This window comes from Ziziphus jujuba, chromosome 5 (assembly GCF_031755915.1).
Source record: "Ziziphus jujuba cultivar Dongzao chromosome 5, ASM3175591v1".
Lineage (NCBI taxonomy): Eukaryota > Viridiplantae > Streptophyta > Magnoliopsida > Rosales > Rhamnaceae > Ziziphus > Ziziphus jujuba.
The window spans coordinates 24,130,150-24,152,735 of NC_083383.1; the positions used below are offsets into that span (position 1 = coordinate 24,130,150).

Below are 22,586 nucleotides of genomic sequence, written 5' to 3' on the forward strand. Positions count from 1 at the left end.
TTTAACTTTCACAAGTATTAAATTTGCTGAAGATCAAAAGTTGTTATATTAATGAAATTGAAGCCTTTTTCTAGGCGAAAGTACATGCAAATAAGATTAGGAAACTAAAATTGTCCCCTGAAATCGTAAATTCTAACTTATTTCCTAATTTAAATTTAGCTAGTCAATTCTTTTATAGTTTAGGAAAGTAACTTATTACATGACAAATTAGATTAGAAAACTAGTTAACAATTGATTATCTAGCTAAAAATAATTAAAAAATTAAAGGTTTCATAATTTCAAAATAAGACTAAAATTACTAAACTTGGTCATTAAGTAAGACACATAACTTGGTCTAAAAGGGAAATAAGCTGATTTCTTTCTTTTCAAGCCACATTTGATAGCCATTTAGATGCCACATGTCCAAGATGCCATGTCATCAACGTGCCACATCATCATGCTCCTAAAAATGACCAAATTACCCCTAATGTTGGTCTCCTTCATGTCTTCATATCCGCAACATTCAATGCTCAATATCATTACCAATTTTGATTATTCCTTAGTAAAATTCTTGTATTCTTGATTGATAAATACCTCCAAGATAAAACCATTGAATCTCTTTACTCGAGCTCTTTTAATTGGTCCAGTTGGCAATTCCAATGGCTTAGGACTCCATCTTTGAGTGCTCTCATGATGAACCTCATCAGATAAGATGAATAAGAAGGAGAGAATCACCATTTTTTAGTATTTTTAAGGAGAGAGAATGTATAGAAGTTAGGGTTAGAGTCTTAGAAAGGAGGAGGAAGAGGGTTGTAGGCAATAAGATAGGACATTTGAGTTGAGTTTTGTTAGAAATTTATAAATTTATTTTAAGTTGGAGTAAATTATAAAATATAGAATATTTAATTGAAAAAATCATTTAGAGGATTTTTTTTTTTTTTGGGAAAAATGGAAAACCGTCTCATGTTTTTGTTTTTTTCCTTCCTTTCCTTCCCTTTCCCCACGTGGGAAAAATACTTTTCTTTTCTTTTCTTTTCTTTTCTTTTCTTTTCTTTTCTTTTCTTTCCCTTCTTCTTCTTCTTCCCCGAGCCCAACAAACACCAGCAAAACACACACAGTGACTTCTCTCTCTCTCTCTCTCTCTCTCTCTCTCTCTCTCTCTCTCTCCCCTTTGACTCTCTCCTTTGACTCTCTCCTCCTCTTTCTTTGACCGGTCATTTTTGCCGGGTTTCAATGGCTGGAAGGCAACACGCACCGGTGGGCTTGAGAGCCCATGGTCAGGCGATGTCGGCAGCCAATTTCAGGCCATTTGGCTGGTGGATGTGCCGAGATTGGCCATCCAAAACGGGCGATCAACTGACCCCTTTTTCTTTTGTTTTCGACCGTGAGACCGATCCTCTCCCCTATTTTATGACCCCTGGTTCAAAAAATGACTTCCATTTGCCCAAATTCCAAGCTGTTTGTGAGATACGTGGAGGGGAGTGTTTAGCCAGAACTTTCCGTTCATTTTTCGGCCACCACCGACGAAATTGAGGTCAATGAAGGTTGGTAATGTGATCCTCGTCTCACTAGCTTTCTATAGACACTTTATTTGTGAATTTTGGATGCTGTATGTGTTAGCCCCCAGGATACCGGGTATTATTTAACTGAATAAAATATTAATTTATTTGACCCTGTGTAATATTGTTGTTCTAGGAGCACGTGTGAGCTGTAAAATTGATCTTATGGAGGATCTTGGTTGGATTGCGTGCTTGAGGTGATTGACCCACCCTCAAAATTATTTTCGGATGTTAAATTATATTTATTTTGTGATAATTAAATGTTTGGATTTAATATTTATGAGTTAAATATTTAGCAAAATTATATTTGAAATTTTGATGGCACAATTTGAATAAATTGAAATGTATATGTGCATTAAAGCATATTTTGATTTTGATAAATTGAAGGAATATTTATTTTAAATTATTGATAATTTCATTGATGGATTTATTATGTGTTTGAAATATATATTTATGAGAATTTTGATTATTGTGGATTTTATGAGGTTTAAATGACATATTTGATTCAAATTGGTTTTGAATATTTGAGAAAGAAATATTGATTTAATTTATTATGTTTCAAAAATATTTATGCCATTGGAAAATTTGGATATTTAAATTGATGGAATTGAGAGTTGATGGATTTAAAATTGATGGAATTTATGCGATGAATTTATGACGATAATTTATATAGGAACTGTGGAAAAATTACGGGTTTAATTGGATGGAATAAACCCGGTAGTATTTATGAGATGTTGAGATTTGAAAATAAATATATTGGTTTTATGATTTTTAGATGCACCATATACGTATTGGTGTTCTTTATACATGGATATGATTAGCGTGCAGGTAGATGTAGTGAGTGCGCAGGTGGGTGTGAGTAGCGCACAGGTAATTATGGGGTTGTCTTGTGGTTGCCATCGGATGAGGATAGGCCGCCCTTCCATGGCCAGGACGCATGTTCGCAACGGTGCAGTGGGATGCCACGCGACCGTATGGTGGTTTCTCTCTTTAACCTCTTGTCTGGCAGTGCTTGGGACGCTTAGTACCGTTGGCGCCACTGGTATATATTGGGTGCATCAAATAGTTTTCACGACGTGATTTTAATCATACAACATTTCAGAATTTTATTTAAATTAAAATGTTTTTTTTAATAGTGTTTTATAAATTAAATTGTTTTGGCATTTTAAAATGAGTTCTATTATTAATTATTTGGTTTTATTTTATTTATTTAAATATTTCTTGGATCATTTTTGTTAATGTAAATTTTATAGTTTTTTCGTATTAATTGTTTACAATATTTTATTTCCAATTTAATATTTGTCATTAGGCTTATTTTTTTTATAATTATTTCTCACTAAAATTTTTGGATTATTAATTTATTATCTTTTATTTGCAAATTATTAATTAAAAAATTTTCTAGATTTTTGGGGCATAAAATGTTGGGTTTTGCAAAAATGTTTTAAGAATGGAACTTTTCCAACTGAGTGAATCGTGAGGGTTTTGAGGAAAAATATTAATTTTAACTGCCTATTATTTATTTAATTATTTCCTATTAATCAATTAACTAAGTTATTTACCCTTTTATTATTATTATTATTGTATAGTAGATTGAGTTACTCACTGAGATTATTAGCATCTCATATTTTTAAATCCGTTCCCTTAGGCCCAGGTTAATCGACGTTGATCGTCCAGAGGCGAGCTTGATGTCTTGGTTCGTTGTCGAAGACCAAAAGGCTTTTCCTTTCATTTCTATCTTGTATTAAATTTTATATTTAATTGTAGTTGATAATGCTCTGTATACTGTTTGGACATTTATTTATTTAATTGTGCATTGGTTCCCTATTTATTTTTGAAGTGCATAAATTTATGGTAATATTTTGTAGTAAAGTGGAAGGATTAAGGTGGTGCATATAGAAGTGTGTTTTCAGTGCAGGAAAATTGTAGTAAGTTCTACTCTTAGGGAAGATACTGTTGGATTTTCCGTTGGGAGATTCGGTAGTGTTTCCTTGGGATTAGGACTTGTCTAAGGTTCTGGCGAGAAATTTTGGATGGGTCCTGGTAGTGCAGGTTCTCTTTTCTCCCTCCTATCTGTCAAATGGTGTTTAGGATGCCAAATATCACTTGGCAGCACTAGTCTATTGTATTGTGCATGAGATATCCTATCGATATATATATATATATATATATATGTATATATGATATATTATGTTATAGTATACCACACCGTACTGGGTCAACGATCCAACTTGGTTCATAAATGGTTTAGTATTGTATTTCTGTTGCCTATGAGACTAGCATTTGGACAGTTATTATAAGTAACCACCTTTGACTGCATTGATAATAGTATATCTACAGATGGCTAATATCTTTGGGCCGTACATTAGTGTGCTATATGATACATAGGATGTAACTCCACTTCAAGTGTGTAGGTATCGTAGCCTTTGGATAGATATTATAACCTCCGGACAGGTATTGTAGCATTCGAACTGGTATTGTAGCCTCTGGACAAGTATTGTAGCCTTTTGGCAGACATTGTAGCTTTCGAATAGGTGTATTAGCCTTCAAGCAAGTATGTAAAAAGTATATTAGCCTTCGGATAGATATGGTATATGTAGCTTTCGTGCATGTATGTTAGCCTCTTGCAGTTATTTCATTCTTGGGCAGGTCACTCCAAATTCTTTTAGAGGTTATGTACAAATATGTAGAAAATGTGTGCCCGTATATATATATATATATATATATATATATATATAAATATATATGTATGTATATTTATATTAGTTCTGGATAATAATGATGTTATCGGCGCTACCATTAAGATCTCAATTGTCCAATTTAAAGTATTATTCTGTTATGTGTGTTTTCTTAAGGGAAATTTATTTTATTAAAAGTTGTGTTACAATTTATCGATTATTATCAGTACAATTTGTATCTAAATAGTATCTAAATGTTAAAGGGTAGAGTGAATGATTTAAAGTTTGAGGTTCAGGTTGTATTATTATTATTATTATTCTATCTGCATTTCTATATCTGGTATATTCATGAAGTACTGTAGAAATGCGTGATTGTAATAAGTGGGAGGTGTAAGCGGCCATAAATTATAAAAATATGTATTTTGTATGCTAAGTAAAGATTTGGAAAAAATCGAGGCTGTTTGGAGCCAGATAGTAAACTTCAAAAGATGTCCCGACACCTATAAATGCATTTATAGTTTATTATTATTTCTTATATCTATATTTCTATTCTATTGTTATTGAAGTCCTATAAATTTATAAAAACTTATAATAAGATGTGAAAAATAATACATATATATATATATATATATATTTTTAAAGTGAATTTTCTATAAAGGATATATTAATGAGAGTGTAGTTTGTAGACGAGATGCTGCTGAAATTTTTTATAAAATTTTCGGTAGGTTTCTCTCCTAGTCAAAGCCTTGGAGGATTCTGACAAATTAATTGTGAAAAAACACAAGATTTATTTATTAAAAAAAAAAAAAAGAAACTGGTAGCAGCAGCGGTACGGGTGTGCTGTGACTCCCTCGGTAGCCATAGGCGGTCAATCACAAGCAGTGGCTGGTCCTGCTATGAGGTTGAGAAGTTTAAAAATAAAAAACGAGAAGAAAGACAATGATAAGGATTTTAAAAGACTAAAATTGTATTTAAATAGGTATGAGATTTTACAGAGTTGCTTTAGTGTTGCAACTAGAATTTCTCTTAAAAATAAATTTGCTATAGCAAAAATTAAAACAAAAATGGATGAATAATAAATGACTACCATTTTTTTCTTTTGCTAACAATAATAAAGGACTACTATAATAGCCATTTATAATTAAAAAATATATATATATTAATCAAAATGAAACTCATAACTCGTTTTATGATTAAACAATTTGAAAGTTTCTTTTATTATTATTTTTTTTAAATGAAAAGCTTGTAGCTAGTGAGAACCTAATTATTATTTAAAGGGCAAGCCCATAATAGAAACTTTAAAAAAAAAAAATTAAGAAAAAACTGAAAGTTAAAATAGAAAACCGAAAAAACATAAAGATTATTATTGTAGGAGAATATTTCCTCATCCTTACAAAAGCCGTTGGGTCTTAAAGCAAAAAGCAGATAGGTTCAATGAGACCGTTGAGCCCTAAGCTCGAAGTGGATAGGTTCGATGGGAAGCCCAAGAGGCCACTTATAAATAGTCTTTTTTTTATTTTATTTTTATTCTATCTACAAGACTTATAAATAGTCCTTGTCAAAATCATATTAGATAATGTTATTTTATCCTAATCCTTCAATTCTCTTAATAACAAGTAAGCCTAGTATTCTCTTAATAATAAATAAGTCATTACGGACTCGCCGTGGAGCTCAAATGGCAAAGTTTCCACATCCTAACCTGTGTGCTCGGGATCGAGTTTTGGAGGAGGGGAGCTTGGAGCCCTAGCCACACTAGCCAAAAATAAATAAACAAAATAATAAAAATATTACTATTTGAAAAAAAAAAAAGTGACTAAATTAGCTATTATTATTATTTTTGATAAATAGATCCCATGATTTCAAAAAAAAAAAAAAAACTGTAATATAAAATAATCAATTTAAATTATTAAGAAAACAATCAATTAAGATAAAAGAAGATCCACTCACCAAGGAAATATTAATAATAAAATTGAGCTCTAGTTATGATAAGTGCAAACGCATGAATTATACATGAAGCAAATCATAAGTGAGAACTTGTCCAAAAAAATTAAAAAGGCGATAAGTTGCGTCTACTCCCACGAAAATTTTGTGCAATAATCACCATTATTAAATGTACAGCCAATAAATAATGGAGAATGGAAAGCACGAAACAAGGGTGGATGGACCACTTTCACATATAAAGTAAGTGGCTATTTATTAATTAGGTAATGAATATGAATGCCAATAAACATACATGATAACCAAAAAAAAAAAAAAAAGAAGACCTGGATTTTTTTTGTTTTTGTTTTTTTTTTTTCCAAATCTCATCAAAAACTTGATCTATTTTGTTCTATTTTCTTATAGACTCTCCAAGGGACTTAAGGGCAGACTAAAGATAAATATGGGAGAAAGATGGAGTGTGTTCGTTGGGGAGCTGAAAAGGGTGAGCTTCATAGCTGCACCAATGGTGGCAGTGACAGTGATGCAGTACCTCTTGCAATTTGCGAGCGTGATGATGGTAGGGCATCTTGATGAACTCTCACTTTCTGGGGTCTCCATTGCTACCTCTTTCACAAGTGTTACGGGCTTCAGTTTTCTTGTAATGTTTTTCATCTCATCTATTTCCTTTTCTGTCCTTAATAACCTCGAATTACATGCATTTTAGACATTTTCTATTGGACTGCTTCTTATTTATTATATATGTGTATATAATTTTGATTGAAAATATAATTATCATTTTGCTTTATAAATCAATTGGTGTGACAAATATTAAAGATTATCACTTGCTTAATTATGATATAATAGTTTTAACATTTGACGCGATAATGTTTATATTTTAAAATATTATAATATTTTTCTAATGGAATATGTAGTTTTTAGTATCCATATGGAATTTAATTAATCCAATTTTAATTAGACCTAACTTAAAATAACCTAAGTCAGTCCAAGCCAATTTAGCATTTCAAACGGGTTCTTATTGTGTTAAAATAGTGTCACATAATAAAATAAGTTTTTTTCTTTTTTTTTTCTTTCCATTCAATACTCTATACATGGTTTATCATATAGGACAGAGGATATTATCAAAAGAGAATAGGGGACAAAAGAAATTAGAAAAAGAAAAAATCTTTAATGCATATTAAACCCCTAAGAAGAAAGAAAAAGACACCCAAAAAAAAAAAAAAAAAAACACTACAGCACACAATTATTTGTTTTTGGTTTTGCATACTAAGTAGCATGTAATCTTGGTAACATTGTATTCCTACAAGAACAGCAAATTTTACAAGGGATTCCATTTTTGAACAAGTACTATACCTAATTTAGAAAGGACATTTGAAATTTATAGGAGTTGATTGAGAGCAGAGTAATTGGAATCTTGAATCCTGAGGTTCTCTTGCTTTTTCTTGTTGAGTCAGCAGTTTGGAGTTTTTTTATGTTAGAATGTAATATGCTTGACCACAGTTTGAAATATAATGAAATTTCAATAAATGTAACGAGGGGTGGGCATGTATTGGGTTTGTTCGGTTTTAGACCGAAATACAATCCAATTCATACTTATCGGTTTTTCTAACATGCAATCAAAACCAAACCATTAAAATGTTAAATCCAAACCAAACCAAACCATTTGTTATTGGTTTGGTTTGGATTGGTTGATCGGTTTGAAACTTACTAATTTATAAATAAATAATACAAATAAAAAAATTTCCAAATATAAAATATAAATAATAAATTATAATTATCCAAACATAAAATACAATTAGAATAATATAACATAGTCTACAATGGAAAATAAAGAATAAAATATAGAAAATGATACACATTATGCACTTATCACGTAGCAAGCATTAATGTCACCATCTCACTCCTACATCAAATTAAAATTATTAGAACAAATAATATAAAATAATACACATTCATCAAAATTCATTCACTTAAGAATCCATTTGGGATTTGGGGATGTAAAAAATATATATATATTAAAAATTAATATATAAAAATGGAAAAAAAGGTTAAAAATTAATATATAAAAATGGAAAAAAATATTAAAATTTATATATAAAAATGAAAAAAATAAAAAAATATATAATTTTTTAATTATATAATATATTATTTGGATTGGATTGGATTTATATTTCCAATCCATAACCAATCCAATCCATATAATTTATAATATTTTGAATCCAATCCAATTCAATTGATGTAAAAATCAAATCCAAACCATTAAAAATGTATTGGATTGGACGGGTTGAACGGGTTGGATTGGATTTTATCCAACCCTAAATGTAACTTCTATATATGCAACACTAAGTCATGACTCAGACAGACCTCGTGCTTAGGTTTTTAGTTGGGACTTGGGACCAAAAACAAAAGTTTAATTTTCAAATTGGAAGAATTGATATTGATCTTAGTAATTTTCTTTTGGTCTGTGCACTTGTCAGAAAAACTGTGGAGACAATTTTCAACCTTCAAAGTAAATTGATTTTGCAATTTTTGACGCAGTTTGGGTTGGCTGGTGCATTGGAGACTCTATGTGGACAAGCATATGGAGCAGAGCAATATCAAAAGCTTGGAATTTATACTTACGCTTCCATTATCTCTCTCATTCTTGTTTGCCTCCCTGTATCTCTTCTCTGGTTATTTACGGAAAAGATATTAAGATTGACAGGCCAAGACCCTTCAATTTCTTTTGTAGCACAAAAGTACTCCATTTATCTTATCCCAAATCTATTTCCCTATGCTATACTTCAATCTTTGATCCGCTATTTCCAGACTCAGGGCTTGATTCTTCCAATGTTCTTCAGCTCCTTAGCAACTCTGTGTTTTCATGTACCTCTGTGTTGGGTTTTAGTTTTCAAATTGGAATTAGAAATACTTGGAGCAGCATTAGCCATTAACTTATCATATTGGCTTAATGTGATCTTACTTGGGTTTTACATGAAGTTTTCTTCATCATGTGAAAAGACACGAGCTGTGTTTTCGAAGGAAGTTTTCTTGAGTATAAAAGAGTTCTTCCGCTTCGCTATCCCATCAGCTACAATGGTTTGGTAAGAAAGTTCATATAAAATAATAATAATAATAATAATAATAAACTTTTTGGATTGATTATTTTTTGTTGTTCATTTTCAATTTCACTTACTGGCATGACAAACATTATAGTCTTGAATGGTGGTCTTATGAGGTTCTTATTTTGCTTTCTGGGCTTGTGCCAAATCCAAAGCTAGAGACTTCAGTGTTGTCAATATGGTATGCTTTCCTTTGATTGCAAAAACATTAAAAAATATATTTGATCAGCTTAATTTCATTGAATATTAATTGTTTCTAATGTTTCATCATCATAAATATGGAGCAGTTTTTCAATTACCTACTTGCACTACAACATCCCATATGGGTTTGGAGCTACAGCAAGGTTTGATCTAGAACTTTCTCTTCGAAAAAAACACTCTCATGACGAAAAAAAAAAAAATATATATATATATATATGTAGTTTTTTTCCCAACTCCTATATGCTCGTTTGAAATGCTGGATTAGATTGAACTAATTTAAGTTTAGGTTTTTAATCCAGTTCAGTCTCCCATTCCAAATTGCTTTCCTATATGTACTAATTAAGTCCATTAATTGTTTTACAATGATAATTTTGTAGCACGCTGGTTGCACATGAGTTAGGAGCCGGACATGCTAAGACGGCTAAAGTAGCTGTTTGTGCTGTAATGGTTCTTGCAGTTTTGGAGACTGTTATAGTGAGCGCAACTCTCTTCTTTAGCCGCCATAGATTGGGATATGCTTTCAGCAATGACAGGGAAATTGTGGACCATGTTGCGGATATAAGTCCATTGATTTCTCTCTCAATCATTATGGACGGCTTACAAGTGGTATTTTCAGGCTAGTTTCCTCCATTTTCTCTCAAGTATTACATATATATATATATATATATACAAAATTGATCTCCTTTTAGCTCTCTCCTCCCGGTTTATGCTCAAAGGCACCATATTGTGGACAGCAAAATGGATCCCACATTGATTAATCTATTTAATTTTAATGTCAATCCTTTGAAACTTATTTATTTTTTACTATTAAAAATTTACTATGAAAAAATGAATTGCTGAAAGCAAGCATTTAAATTTATATGGGATCTTGTAGCTCACACTTTTAGTACCTATCAGTGGCGGAGCCACGTTATGCCTCTGGGGGCCATGCTCCACTGAGCTTTTTCAATTTTTTTAATAGATTAGATATACTTAAGGTACCTAATACCTAATTAATATATAGCATTGGGTAATTGCTCCTCCCGCCCGCATTAACTTATCTATTATTCAACAAAAAGTATCAACTTATCTACAAGTTAAAAAAAATTATTAACTTATCTACAAAATTGTTATTCTTTTAAAATTTCTTACTCCAACTTTGAAACTTTTTTATTTCTATTAAATTAAATTTTATATATTAATTAATATTTGTAGCATAATTTTGTTCTTAATGACAAGTATTTATACTTAATATATATTATTTTAGTTAATTAGTTTTGGCAATTCATTAGTTTGAACTTGCTTGTTTTTGATTTGTTTCGTTAGTTTGCTTTTTTTAATTTCATTCTTCTTTTGCTTTTAATATTTTATTTTGTAGGAATATATCCCATTTTGCTAGCTAAATACATTTTGCAACAATGTTATTTGTATTTCTATAGTCATTCAAGAAATAAAACCATCTAAAAATGAATTTTCTTTTAAGTTTATACAAAATTGTTTTAAAACTTAAATGAAAAAAAAAAAAATTATATTACTGTACCATTAATTACTATTGAGCAATTTTTTTTTTCCCTTTTTCCTATGAAGTGCAAACAAGTGCTTGAAATGGTCAAATGACCCCCCCTAGTATACTTTCTTGGCTCTGCCCCTAGTATCCATATAGCATATTTTCAAGGATAAGCAAAGAGAAAAACATTTTTCTATATGTATTATACATAGAAATTTTTATATCAATATTGTTCTTATAGAACACTATTAACACATACTTTATTGGCCCCTTAAATTGCATTAAGGTTGAGATTCGAAAATGTATCAACGGTGAAATTTTAGGGATTTTATTATTTTACTATACTCAAATAATCCATCAATATATTTTTAAATACCTACCATTAAAACATTCCAAATATTAATAAAAAAGATCCTAATAGGAGAATGAAGATATACATATTTATATAATATATATAGTAAGTTTCTCATCAGCGTATCCTGATGGATTTTTCATTGAGAGCTTATTCATCGGCTCTTCGATCTCTTCAAGGATTGAGAGTTTAAGGATACATTGGGGTTGATATGAATCCTAATATGGTTCACTTTACTCTCCTAGGATGTTAGTATTTCACTAGATTTATAAATCCCAAACACATCTTTAAATCTTAGTCTTTGAAAAGACCTAATGCCTAATAAATAGGTTTTGATTGAAAATTCATTAGGATATCCTGTTGAGAGACTAAATATATATATATATATATATATATTTATTTATATATGTACAATTCTGATCCAGTTATAATATACTAACTTTATATAGTTAGAATAAAATATAAATCAATCATGAAAAATTGATAATTTTCACTTTAGCATGATCTTTTGCATTGTATCCTGATTTTATAAAGTCGGGATATCCTAGCCAGATAATTATATACAAATACATATTGCTTTCTTAAAAATTATTTGCCAAATTATAATGAGAGAAATTGTGATATGGTAAGTGGTATGAACAAGACATCAATTAATTATGGCTTAAAACTCAAAAACGTTAAGAATGTTGCAACATAATTTACTATTTGCCACGTGACCATGTATTTCCATTATAAATCAGACCATAATTTTCAGGTGACCAAAGAGTATATTAGTTAAATTACAAGACGTATATTTGTTTATTTATTTTGCATCAGGGGTTGCTAGAGGAATTGGATGGCAACATATAGGGACCTATATTAATCTTGGTGCATATTACTTAGTTGGAACTCCGGTTGGTGTAGTCTTGGCTTTTGTTTTTCACTTAAGAGGGAAGGGCCTTTGGATTGGTTTGGTGACAGGATCTACTGTGCAAGCTCTTTTGTTTGCTACCAAAACAAGTCTCACACATTGGCAAAAGCAGGTCTAAAATTTAAAATTCATCCTCATCATCATGTAATGTATATAGGTTTCAATATTTCATTTTGGCACTTAGGACTTATTTTTGTTGTTTACAGTGTAAAAATGAGAGTATGGAATTTCATAACAGTTTCATATACAAGTATAAATGAAATATTCTTAAAAAGAAAATGAAGGGCATGTAAAAATATATAATAATGAAAAATGAATCATCTCTAGACTTGGTAGACAAGTTGGATTTAATGCCTAATTGAATTTATATGCTGTTGCAGGCATCAAAAGCAAGAGAGAGGATATTGGAGGGTGATTGTAACACCCCGACCCAAACCACATCGGAATTCGTGCACGTTGACCGAGGTTGACCATTGACCGAGTGGGTCAAAAGTTGACTTTTTGTTCTAGTTGACCATGGTATCGTGGCGAAGTGCATGATGCCCCGAGTTCATAGACTAGTAGCACGTCGAAAACAGAGCTACGGTTTGAAAGTTATGGGCAAAACAAGTCGATGTCCAAACTGTCCAAAAGGTGCTGGGAGTTGACTTTTTATCGTTGTATAATTTTGTTTTGACTTTTGTATGGTTGTAAAGTACTCGTCGATATGAGTTCATAGACTAGCGGCACGCTTAAATTGGACATCTGGTTAAAAAGTTATGGATATGTGAAGCTCGCCGGATACCGTAATATTTTATTATATCTAGCTTAAGTGCACAGTAACGCCATGTGTCGACACCTGATTGGTCCATGTGGGTGAACAGTGTCACCCACGGTGGCTTTTATTTGGCAAAAACGATGGGGAGGAGAGAGAAAGAGAGAGAGGAGAGAGAAAGGGAGAGAGAGAAACGACCGGCCACCGGAGTTGTCAAATTTTCCGGCCGATTCTTGCTACACGCGCTGGCCAGATGGGAGTGCCTCTCCATTCTCGGCCAACCCTCAAAATTTCACGGCCAACCGACCAGCGACACGCTCGGATCGGAGCGTTTCCGGCGACGGCAATTTTTTTCCCCTCCACCACCGGCCACCATGGTTTGACCCATTTCCTGCCATTTTCAGGCCACACGCGCCAGTCACCCTTCACCATCTCCTCATTTTTCGCCAGCCCACCAAATTTCACGGCCATCGGACCTCCGACGTGCCGGGATCGGAGTATCTTCCGGCGAGGGGCCGAAAACCTTCAAACCCAGATCTCTTCGCCGTCCGGCCTCCGTTTGCCTCACTGTTGGTCCCGTTGGAACCCTCTCCCCTCGATCTACAAAACCCCCAAAAATCTCAGCCATCGGCCACCGGACGCGCCGCCGCCAGCGACGGTTGCCGGTGACTGCGACAGCTTGCCAGGAATCACTATTTCGGCAAGTACCCAGTTGCACCGCCGGTCCCTCTCCACTAATTTCGACCTCCTGAATCCAAATCCGGCATCCTTTTCCTCCAATTCGCGATGGTTTGGGGGAATCGAGGAGTTGAATCCCGAAAGCTTTCCGGCGAGATTCCGACCACCTCGAGTCCGATCTCCGGGAAGTAAGACCGGATCCGTGATCCTCGTCACTCAAGCTTCAATTCGGTATATTACTCATCAATTTTGGTTGTCGTTTGTGTTCGCTCCCCGGGTATCCATTTGGGAGTTACCCGATTAAAATATTAATATATTTGGTTGGTGTACTGTGGATGTTTTAGGTGCACGTGGGGGTAGTGGAGTTGATCCTGCGGAAGATCTTAGCTGATATACGTGCTTAAGGTGAGTGACCCACCTTTAAAAATATTTTAGGGCAATTAATTATATTTAATTGGTGTTTAATTGATATTTGGAATTATGCTCATGTGGTGGAATTTAATAATAATTGTGAAACATTATTATTTTATTGTAATTTAATTTTATTTATTACGCATGAGCAAGGTATTTTCAGTAATAAATCGCATGTGGTTTTAATATTATTTTTGGGCATAATTGGTTTAAATATTTTAAGGAAATTATTTGTTTGAATTGGTGGTTTAAATTTTATAATTATGCCCGTGGAATATTATTTGTTAGACCTCGTGTTACGAGAAAAATTATTTTTATATTGTTATCGATGGTTTCGTACCGGTATGTTAAAGAAAAATATGTGGGATGGTAAATTTGAAAACTGGTATATTTCACACAGTGATTTTAGAAAATCGGTACGGTAATAATTAATTTAATAATTATTTTAGACGCACTCATACAGTATTGGTGTTTCGGTGTATATGTGGTTAGCAAGCAAGTTATTATGTCTCCTGTGAGTTGCCATTGGACCGAGGGCAGGCAAGTTTGATATTGGCCACAGCTGCCCTCCTCCTTGGCCGGGTTGACGGTTTCAGCAGCGGTATTGTCGGGACGCGAAGTGCCGTATGCAAGTTTCTCTCTTTAATCTCCCGCCAGTCGGTGCTCGGGACGCTGGGTATCGGAGGGCATCACTGGTATATGGTGTGGTGCGTCAAGTATAAATTTTCAGATAGAAATTTCAAACCCCAAAGTGTTCAAAAATTACTTATTATAATTTATTACATTTTATTTATATTTGGGGTATTTACCTACTAATTATTAAATTGTTTGATCCCTTGGTTTTCAGGAAATACGAATATCGGGTTTTGTGAAAATGTTTTAAAAAGGAAACATTTCCAACGGAGTGAATAGTGAGGATTTTGAGAGAAATTATTACTTTCAATTGTTTATTAATTATTTACCTATTTAATTGTCGGTATTAAATTAAATTTCCTTATTTGTTATATTATTAATATTATAATTGTTCAGTAGATAGGGTCACTCACTGAGATGATTAACATCTCACGTTTTTAAATTCCGTTCCCTTAGGTGGAAGGGGTGGTAGACGTTCTTCTGGAGTGAACCAAATCTCTGCCGCTATCGTAGTTGAAGAAGTACCTTGATATTTGTTTATTTCAATTGTAATATTTCTTTCATCCTTGTTATATTCTCTGTTCAATAGTACTTCATGAAGCTCTGTATACTATTTTGGACACTTATGTATTGTTTATGCACTGGATTACTGTTATTCCTGTGAAGTGCTGTAAAATTGTGGAATCAATTTGTAGTATTGTGGGAGGAATAAGGAGATGCATATAAAAGTGTGTTTTCAGTGCAGGAAATTTGTAATAAGTCCAACCCTTAGGGGAGGTTCTGTCAGATTTTCCATTGAAGGGTCCGATAGGGTTTTTCTGGGATCAGGGCTTGTCTAGGGTTCCGGTGAGGAATTTTAGACGGGTTCTGACAGTGATTCTTAGTGCATAAATACATATATAATATAAGCTTTACTAAGGAAAGATTTGTTCATAATTTGATTGCAAATGTAATTTTAGCTCCTAGTATAAATTTTTCGTTCACATGTATCAAAATTGGCATGTTTACTTTGTAAATTACTATGTTAATAGTAAGGGACATGCACTATATTGCTAAAAGCATATATATTAGGGATTTCATTTGTTGGTATCATCATTTTCAATTGTTATTTTATCGTAGCCACTAATACAATATAATAAAATTGTTTAGGGTTATTGGAGCCAATGCTATTTGTTTTTTATTTTTTTACAACAAAATTGTTTTATTTGTTTTTTGCTTTTTTATTTTGTTTTTGTTTCTTTTTTTTTTTTTTCTTTGAGAATAGGGCTAAGAATAGAGCCAATGCTATTTGTACTTTCAATATTTTTGCATTTTATTCCTATAGTATTAAATTAGTAGCAAATCTAGATGGAGTATGTTAACAATACAACATTTGAAGCCAAATCTTGAAACTACAGATTATTTGTTATTAAGATGCAAGAGCATTGTGTGTGAGAAACTTCTCTCAATCCTGATTAGGGGTATAATTGGAATAGAAAATTCTTTTTATTTTTAAAAATCTTTAGAGAGAAATAAAAAATATTTGAGCAATTATATCAACAATCCTAATGTATATATATTAACGGTTTCTTTTTTAGTTCTATAAATAGTATCTGGAATTATTTTCGAGGCATTGAAAAAATTTAAGTGTCTTAGAAAGAAATCAAACTTTGTTTGGTTTGTCATTTTTTGGATTTAAAATACTACTATTCAAAAAAGTGATTACTATATAATGGGAGTCAATCGCAATAGAATTATGAGCATCGTGGCAGAGCCAATATTGTTTGAAGGAGAAACAATTCAGCTATTGCCTTGATTAAACTTTTAAACATTAAAATTCTTAGAATTTTAATTTCATGTGAATAATGTATCTTCTTCTTCTTCTTTATTTTATAACAATGGGTATTTTATTTTATTAAAGTAGTGCCTTTATTTTAAACTTCTTCATTTTACATAATATATCCATATAATATATAAAAGAAAGAGAGTTAGCAAAAAATTTTGCCATATGTCATCCTTGTATTAATTCCGTTCCCTCCAAAAGCATTACCAAAAAAAAAAGAAAAGAAATAAATATTAGGTTTCTTTTTGAATTTTTTCTTCTTATTTGGTTTCTTTTTGAATTTTTTAAATATAAGGTAAAAAAACATATATATAATAATTAAAAGATATTTTTTTATTATTAAAGATATTTCACATAAAAACTCTATACACTAATACATATTTATATATGGATGTGCAATAAATAAAATTGTATTATTACATAATAAGATAATATATGGTAATTAATAATGAGATTGATCTCTTTATCAAAAATTTAAAATCGATAATGCATTTTTTTTTTCAATATTTTACACAAAGTGCTCAAAATGTGCTTATATATATATATATATATATATGTATATACATATGACAAGATTTCAATAATATGGAGCAATAAAAAATCGATTTCCTATCAAATGTGAATTTCATATTTAAAAGTATAATTGAATACTTTTGGGTTTGGGGTTTAAGGTTTAAGATAATATAAAATATTTTTGGTAACTATACACTGTAATGAAAATTGTATAAGAATAATGACGATCAATTTGATTTGTGCTTATGACTAAGTTGATTTTTATGATCTTATTCAATCTCGAATTTTGATTGCTATCCCATATTGATTTTATTTTATTAAAAAGAATGATAATATTATTAAATAATAATTCTACTATTTAATTATTTTTATAATTATATTATTATATTCTTGAATATTAAAAATAGATAAATTCGAACTAGAATGATAATTATTAAATTTAAATTTAAATTGAAAATTGAAAATTATATATAATTTTAATGTTTAATATTAATATTAAATTACCTAATGTCTAATATTTAATATAAAAGAGAATTAAAAACAATATGTCAAAATATGATTTTTATTAATTATAAATATAGATATTTATATAAGGTTTAACTAATATCTACAAGGTAAAATATTTTATATATGGTACAAATAATTATAAATAGAAACAATGAGTTATAAAATTTAATGAAAATAATTGTTTAATTAAAACATTTTAAAATATATATAAAACGAAAAATCCCTAAAATTAAAAGAAAAATATGTTAGATAATGGAACATATTTAGAAGAACATAATTTATTCCATTTAAATCAAATTTTTTGTCTAATCAAATTAAATTTTTTATGCAGAGAAATAAGATATATTTGAAATTTATATTTTAGTAGAGAGATAAAAATTTATTTTAAATTTATATTTCAAAATATAAATTTCAAGAATTAAAATTTAAAAATGAAAAATTGAATAAAAAAACAAATTGAAATTCAGAATCATGTTTTATCAAAAGTCTTACAACTTCATAAATAGAGGGAGAAACCAAAAGAGAAAAAGATATTAGAAAAATAGCGTAAAAAGTTTAAAAAATACAGAGAAGAGAAAAAGTTAAAAAAAAAAAAAAAGGAAGAAAGGAAAAGTATGGAGGAAAAAAATATTGACATAGGTATAGTTGTAATACGAAAATGTAATTTTATAAATGCTATAAATGAATATTTTCTAATATAAAATTTTTATCTTCAAATTATTTGCCGATATTTTAAACACGATTGAACATAATGAATGCCAATTATTTGGTAAGTATTAAGTTGATTATGTAATAATTTATACTTCTATAATTTTATTTTTTTTGTCAATTTTGTAGAAGTTATAATTGAATAGGTTATAGTTAAATACAATGCTAAGTGCTAAAAATCTTGTGGAAAGACAAGCAAGTTCATTGATATTGTACTTCAGAGTCGGGAGTTACTTCATCTATAATTGTTTTAAATATTAAATGATAATTTTATTTCATGTATCATTAGACGAGTTTTGATATATATATTTTTTTTCATAAAACAAACTTATGTATATTTTGTCGGTGAATTTGTACATGAGATTGATGACTATCTAGAAGGAATTATCATATTTCAAATATGTAGTGTTACAAGATTCAAAAGTTATATTAAGTTATAATTTTTAAAATTTATATATATTCTAATTAAAAAAATATATTTGGGATGCTATTTATACTATGTTTTAATATTTAATTTGATTATAATTAATTAATTCTTATTAACAATTATTGAAATCATTTATAGCGATTACACTTTCCGTGCATCATACAGGTTTAACACTAGTATATATATATATGTATGTATGTATAGGGATTTGTTGTACAATGCAAAAGCAATTAAAATATCAAAAGCATCTAGTTTGGTTTTTAACGGCTCTATCAAAATGTTTGCGTTTCCATTTTTATCCTTTAGTTTTATTTATTTATTTTTTTTGGGAACTCTTTTTTCTTATTATTATTATTGTTTTGTTCTCTTCCATAACCCCGAGTGAAGTGAAGCAGTTGGTTTCCCTTTCTTTCTCCTCCCCTGCCTCTCTAATTTTGCCCTTACATTTTTTTATTGCTTTGTTCTTTTCCACAACCCTAAGTGACATGAAGTAGCTGGTTTCCCTTTCTTTCTCCTCCCCTGCCTCTCTAATTTTTATGTTTCATTTTTTTTAGCCCTCATCAACTGGTATATGTCATCTTCTTGCTCCTCTCTCTCTCTCTCTCTCTCTCTCTCTCTCTTGAGCTACTTAGAATCAATCTAGAAAAAGGACATGGGAAGAGGGGAAAGCTTTGTCTTACTTGAGATTAAAACCAACCTACTTCTGAATTACCAAACAGATTCATCTAGGACTGCAAAGAAACCTCTATATATTAGCCTTTACCTACTAATTAAGAAAACTAAACCCTCCTTATAGCTTTCTCTATCTTTATCTACCATTATTGCTAAAATCTTACTAATATGCAAAAGAAAACAAGTTAATTAGTGGATTAAAAGATTAGAAAAGGGTTTAGAAGTTTACATAAAGGGGATTCACTAATTCACTTGAAGATCTTCTTCTTTCTCCTTATAATCACACATACACCAAAACTTTCTGATTATCCATTTTATCTTAAAATCTGAAACTTTGGATCGTTAGCATGACTTTAGGAAATCCTTTGCACCCTGACTCATAGCTAATCCCCCGTTAGGCTAGTAAACTAGAAAAGAAGGACCATTTATAAATATGTCATAATGTCTTATAATGTCTGTTCCACTACCTTTTCTAAAACAATATTCTCATCTTTACCTTATATGAGCGAAAGTATTTATGTGTAAATATATTTTTATATTGTCTATGCTTTATTATATTTATTATATTTATCACCTCTATGCATAAACAAACAAGTTATTTATGTATGTTTGTCTGTGGGATATTTAAATATTTGATTATGTTTGTTTATATGCGTTTCTGTGAATTATACTCTTCATTACTTGTATTTTTTTTATTAAAAGCTATGTATTTAAGTATGAGTTTATTTTGTATGTAAGGTCATGTTATCTATTGCATGCATATATGTTATTTTCTATTCATCTAGATAAAAACTTTTCATATTCATCGAGATTATTATTTTGTACCCTATGTATTATATATCCTTTATTCATCAGATTACATATTTTCACTCGTTTTTTTTAAAACATTTTTTTTCTTTACTTTGCTCTATGTATGAAACTAAGCCGGTATACCTTTTGTTTTCCCATCTATTTTGCTTTATACATGAAATTATGTTGTTGGATTTTCAAGTTCATAAATTTTTATTCTTGTTTTAGGATACTTGGTTTTATCATACATAAAAAAACATTTTTAATGAGAAAATATTCTATATATTACTTAGCACTAACACATTCCATTTGAGAGCTAGATTTCTATATTCCATGTTCTCTTTGGCTGTTACTTTCTTTGGACTTGTAATTAGGTATGTGTTGATTATTTAATGAACAATTGATGTCCCTATGTGCGTAAAACCATGCTATCTTTAAACTATAGTAAATTCAAAAGAAAATTAATATTGCATAAATAAATCTGACTTCTGACAAGCAATTGTATTAAAAAATAGAGAACATATTTTAAAAAGGTCATTTTATTATCTTAAGATTAAAAAGTCTTTATACATAAAATTTGAATAAAAAAAAGTGATGAACAAATTGAAGAAACCTAGAAAAATCTGGAAATTCTAGAAATTTGGATGCTTGAATGCATGAATGGTGAATTCCGTTAAGAGAATATGTGTGTATGCCTGAATTTATAAAGGCAAAGAGAGGTTTGAAATCTGAAATCTGATTCCTTTCTATAGCCTCTGATGATATTTAGTCCTAAATGAACTAAAACTCTTCCACATATAATTCCAATAAAACTAAAATTCTATCTCCAAAAATCCTAAACCAATAATATTTCTCCAACAAAGACCAAATATAATTCGACTTTCACTTCAATTGGGATTCTCATAAGCAATATTTCCTTTAATCTAACATTTGATCTTTAATGTTCATCCTCCATCTTAGTCATAAAGATATTTTGGGCATAAAATATAAATAAAAAAATTATCCATCCATCCATCAAAACTTTAGGCCAAAAATATTTTGAAAAATTATAACATCTTGTCCCCAATGGCTGTTCCTACTTAAGAAATATAAACTTTTAGGCTAAACATTTTGTAAACTAAAATATTGTTCTCAAATTTGACAAAAAATAAGTTCTAGGCCCAACATTTGGGCCCAACGCTTCTCCTCAAAATATTGTTCTCAAATAGTTGATTCTAAAAGGTTGATCCCAAAATGTTGATATCAAAAAGGTTGATTTCAAAATGTTGATCATAAAAGTTTATCTCCAAGGGTAAAAATATTACATTTAGGCTCAACATTTTATCATCATAGAACCCAAAATATTAAATGGGTTAAACAACTTATGTCCCAAAAAAAAAAATTATTCATCCATATCTCCATCCATAAATTTTCACCATACAAATAAACTTTGGAGTCATCAATATAAAAATTTAGGCCAAACTTTTCTTGGTCAAACAAAAATTGTTGTCTTTAAAATCATTGTCCCTAGACTCCATCTTTTTAGCCTAGAGCCCAAATTACTTGTTATTTTTTTATATTGCTAAAATTGGTGATATAAACATTGCTCTCTTGTTTTAATTTTTAACTTTAGATGTGAAGTTCCACATCGGATGGAAAGGGGAACGAAGCATGACTTATAAGCGTGTGGATACCTTTCCCTTGAAGACTCGTTCCCATGAGGGAAAGTAAAACCGTGAGGGATAGGATTGGGCTCACCACCTAGCTTCCAAAGCGGATAATATCTCGATTGGGCCTGGGAGGCCCAAGCCAGTGGAACTGGCAGGTAAGGGTTGGAAGAGGATTCCCCCTAACCACTTAGACATATTTTAAACCCGTGAAGGCTGGGTCGTAAAAGGATTTTCCAGGCCCAAAGCGGAAAATATCTCCATGTGGGTAGTCTGGGCTGTCATAGATCGTATCAGAGCCATACTCGGATCGGTGTCCAGCGAGGACGCTGGGCCCCAAGGGGGGAGGATTGTGAAGTCCCACATCGGTTGGAAAGGGGAACGAAGCATGGCTTATAAGCATGTGGATACCTTTCCCTTGAAAACGCGTTCCCATGAGGGAAAGTAAAACCGTGAGGGATAGGATTGGGCTCACCACCTAGCTTTCAAAGCGGACAATATCTCGGTTGGGCCTGAAAGACCCAGGCTAGTGAAACTGGCAGGTAAGGGTTGGAAAAGGATTCCCCCTAACCACTGAGATGTGTTTTAAACCCGTGAGGGCTGGGTTGTAAGAGGATTCCCCAGGCCCAAAGCAGACAATATCTACATGCGGGTGGTCTGGGCTGTCACATTAAAACTAAAATTAAAATTAAAATTTGAATTTTATCATTTCAATCTAATGTATCCTCCATAGCCCCTTCAAGATTGAATAAAATTTTAATTCAGCTTCTTAAAGCACCCACTTTATAATTATTTCATAGTGGCCAAAATTCCAAGGTTAAATAA

General features: G+C 30.9%; 1 protein-coding gene across 1 annotated transcript; it reads left to right on the forward strand.

The window, feature by feature from the left end:
• The first annotated feature begins 6,526 nt into the window (after positions 1-6,526).
• Positions 6,527-12,793, forward strand: LOC107421314 (protein DETOXIFICATION 14). Its single transcript, XM_025075215.3, has 7 exons — positions 6,527-6,791; positions 8,690-9,234; positions 9,347-9,433; positions 9,540-9,596; positions 9,831-10,069; positions 12,108-12,313; positions 12,582-12,793. Exons 1-7 carry the CDS (start codon positions 6,594-6,596, stop codon positions 12,669-12,671), a joined length of 1,422 nt encoding a protein of 473 aa, XP_024930983.3. The 5' UTR covers positions 6,527-6,593; the 3' UTR covers positions 12,672-12,793.
• Positions 12,794-22,586: the final 9,793 nt, after the last annotated feature.

Excerpts from the sequence above, each read along its gene's own strand:
- LOC107421314 (XM_025075215.3), top strand. The coding sequence starts at position 6,594 with ATGGGAGAAAGATGGAGTGTGTTCGTTGGGGAGCTGAAAAGGGTGAGC. Across the intron at positions 6,792-8,689 it reads TTACGGGCTTCAGTTTTCTT|TTTGGGTTGGCTGGTGCATT; the intron begins GTAATGTTTTTC and ends TTTTTGACGCAG. Across the intron at positions 9,434-9,539 it reads ACTTCAGTGTTGTCAATATG|TTTTTCAATTACCTACTTGC; the intron begins GTATGCTTTCCT and ends AATATGGAGCAG.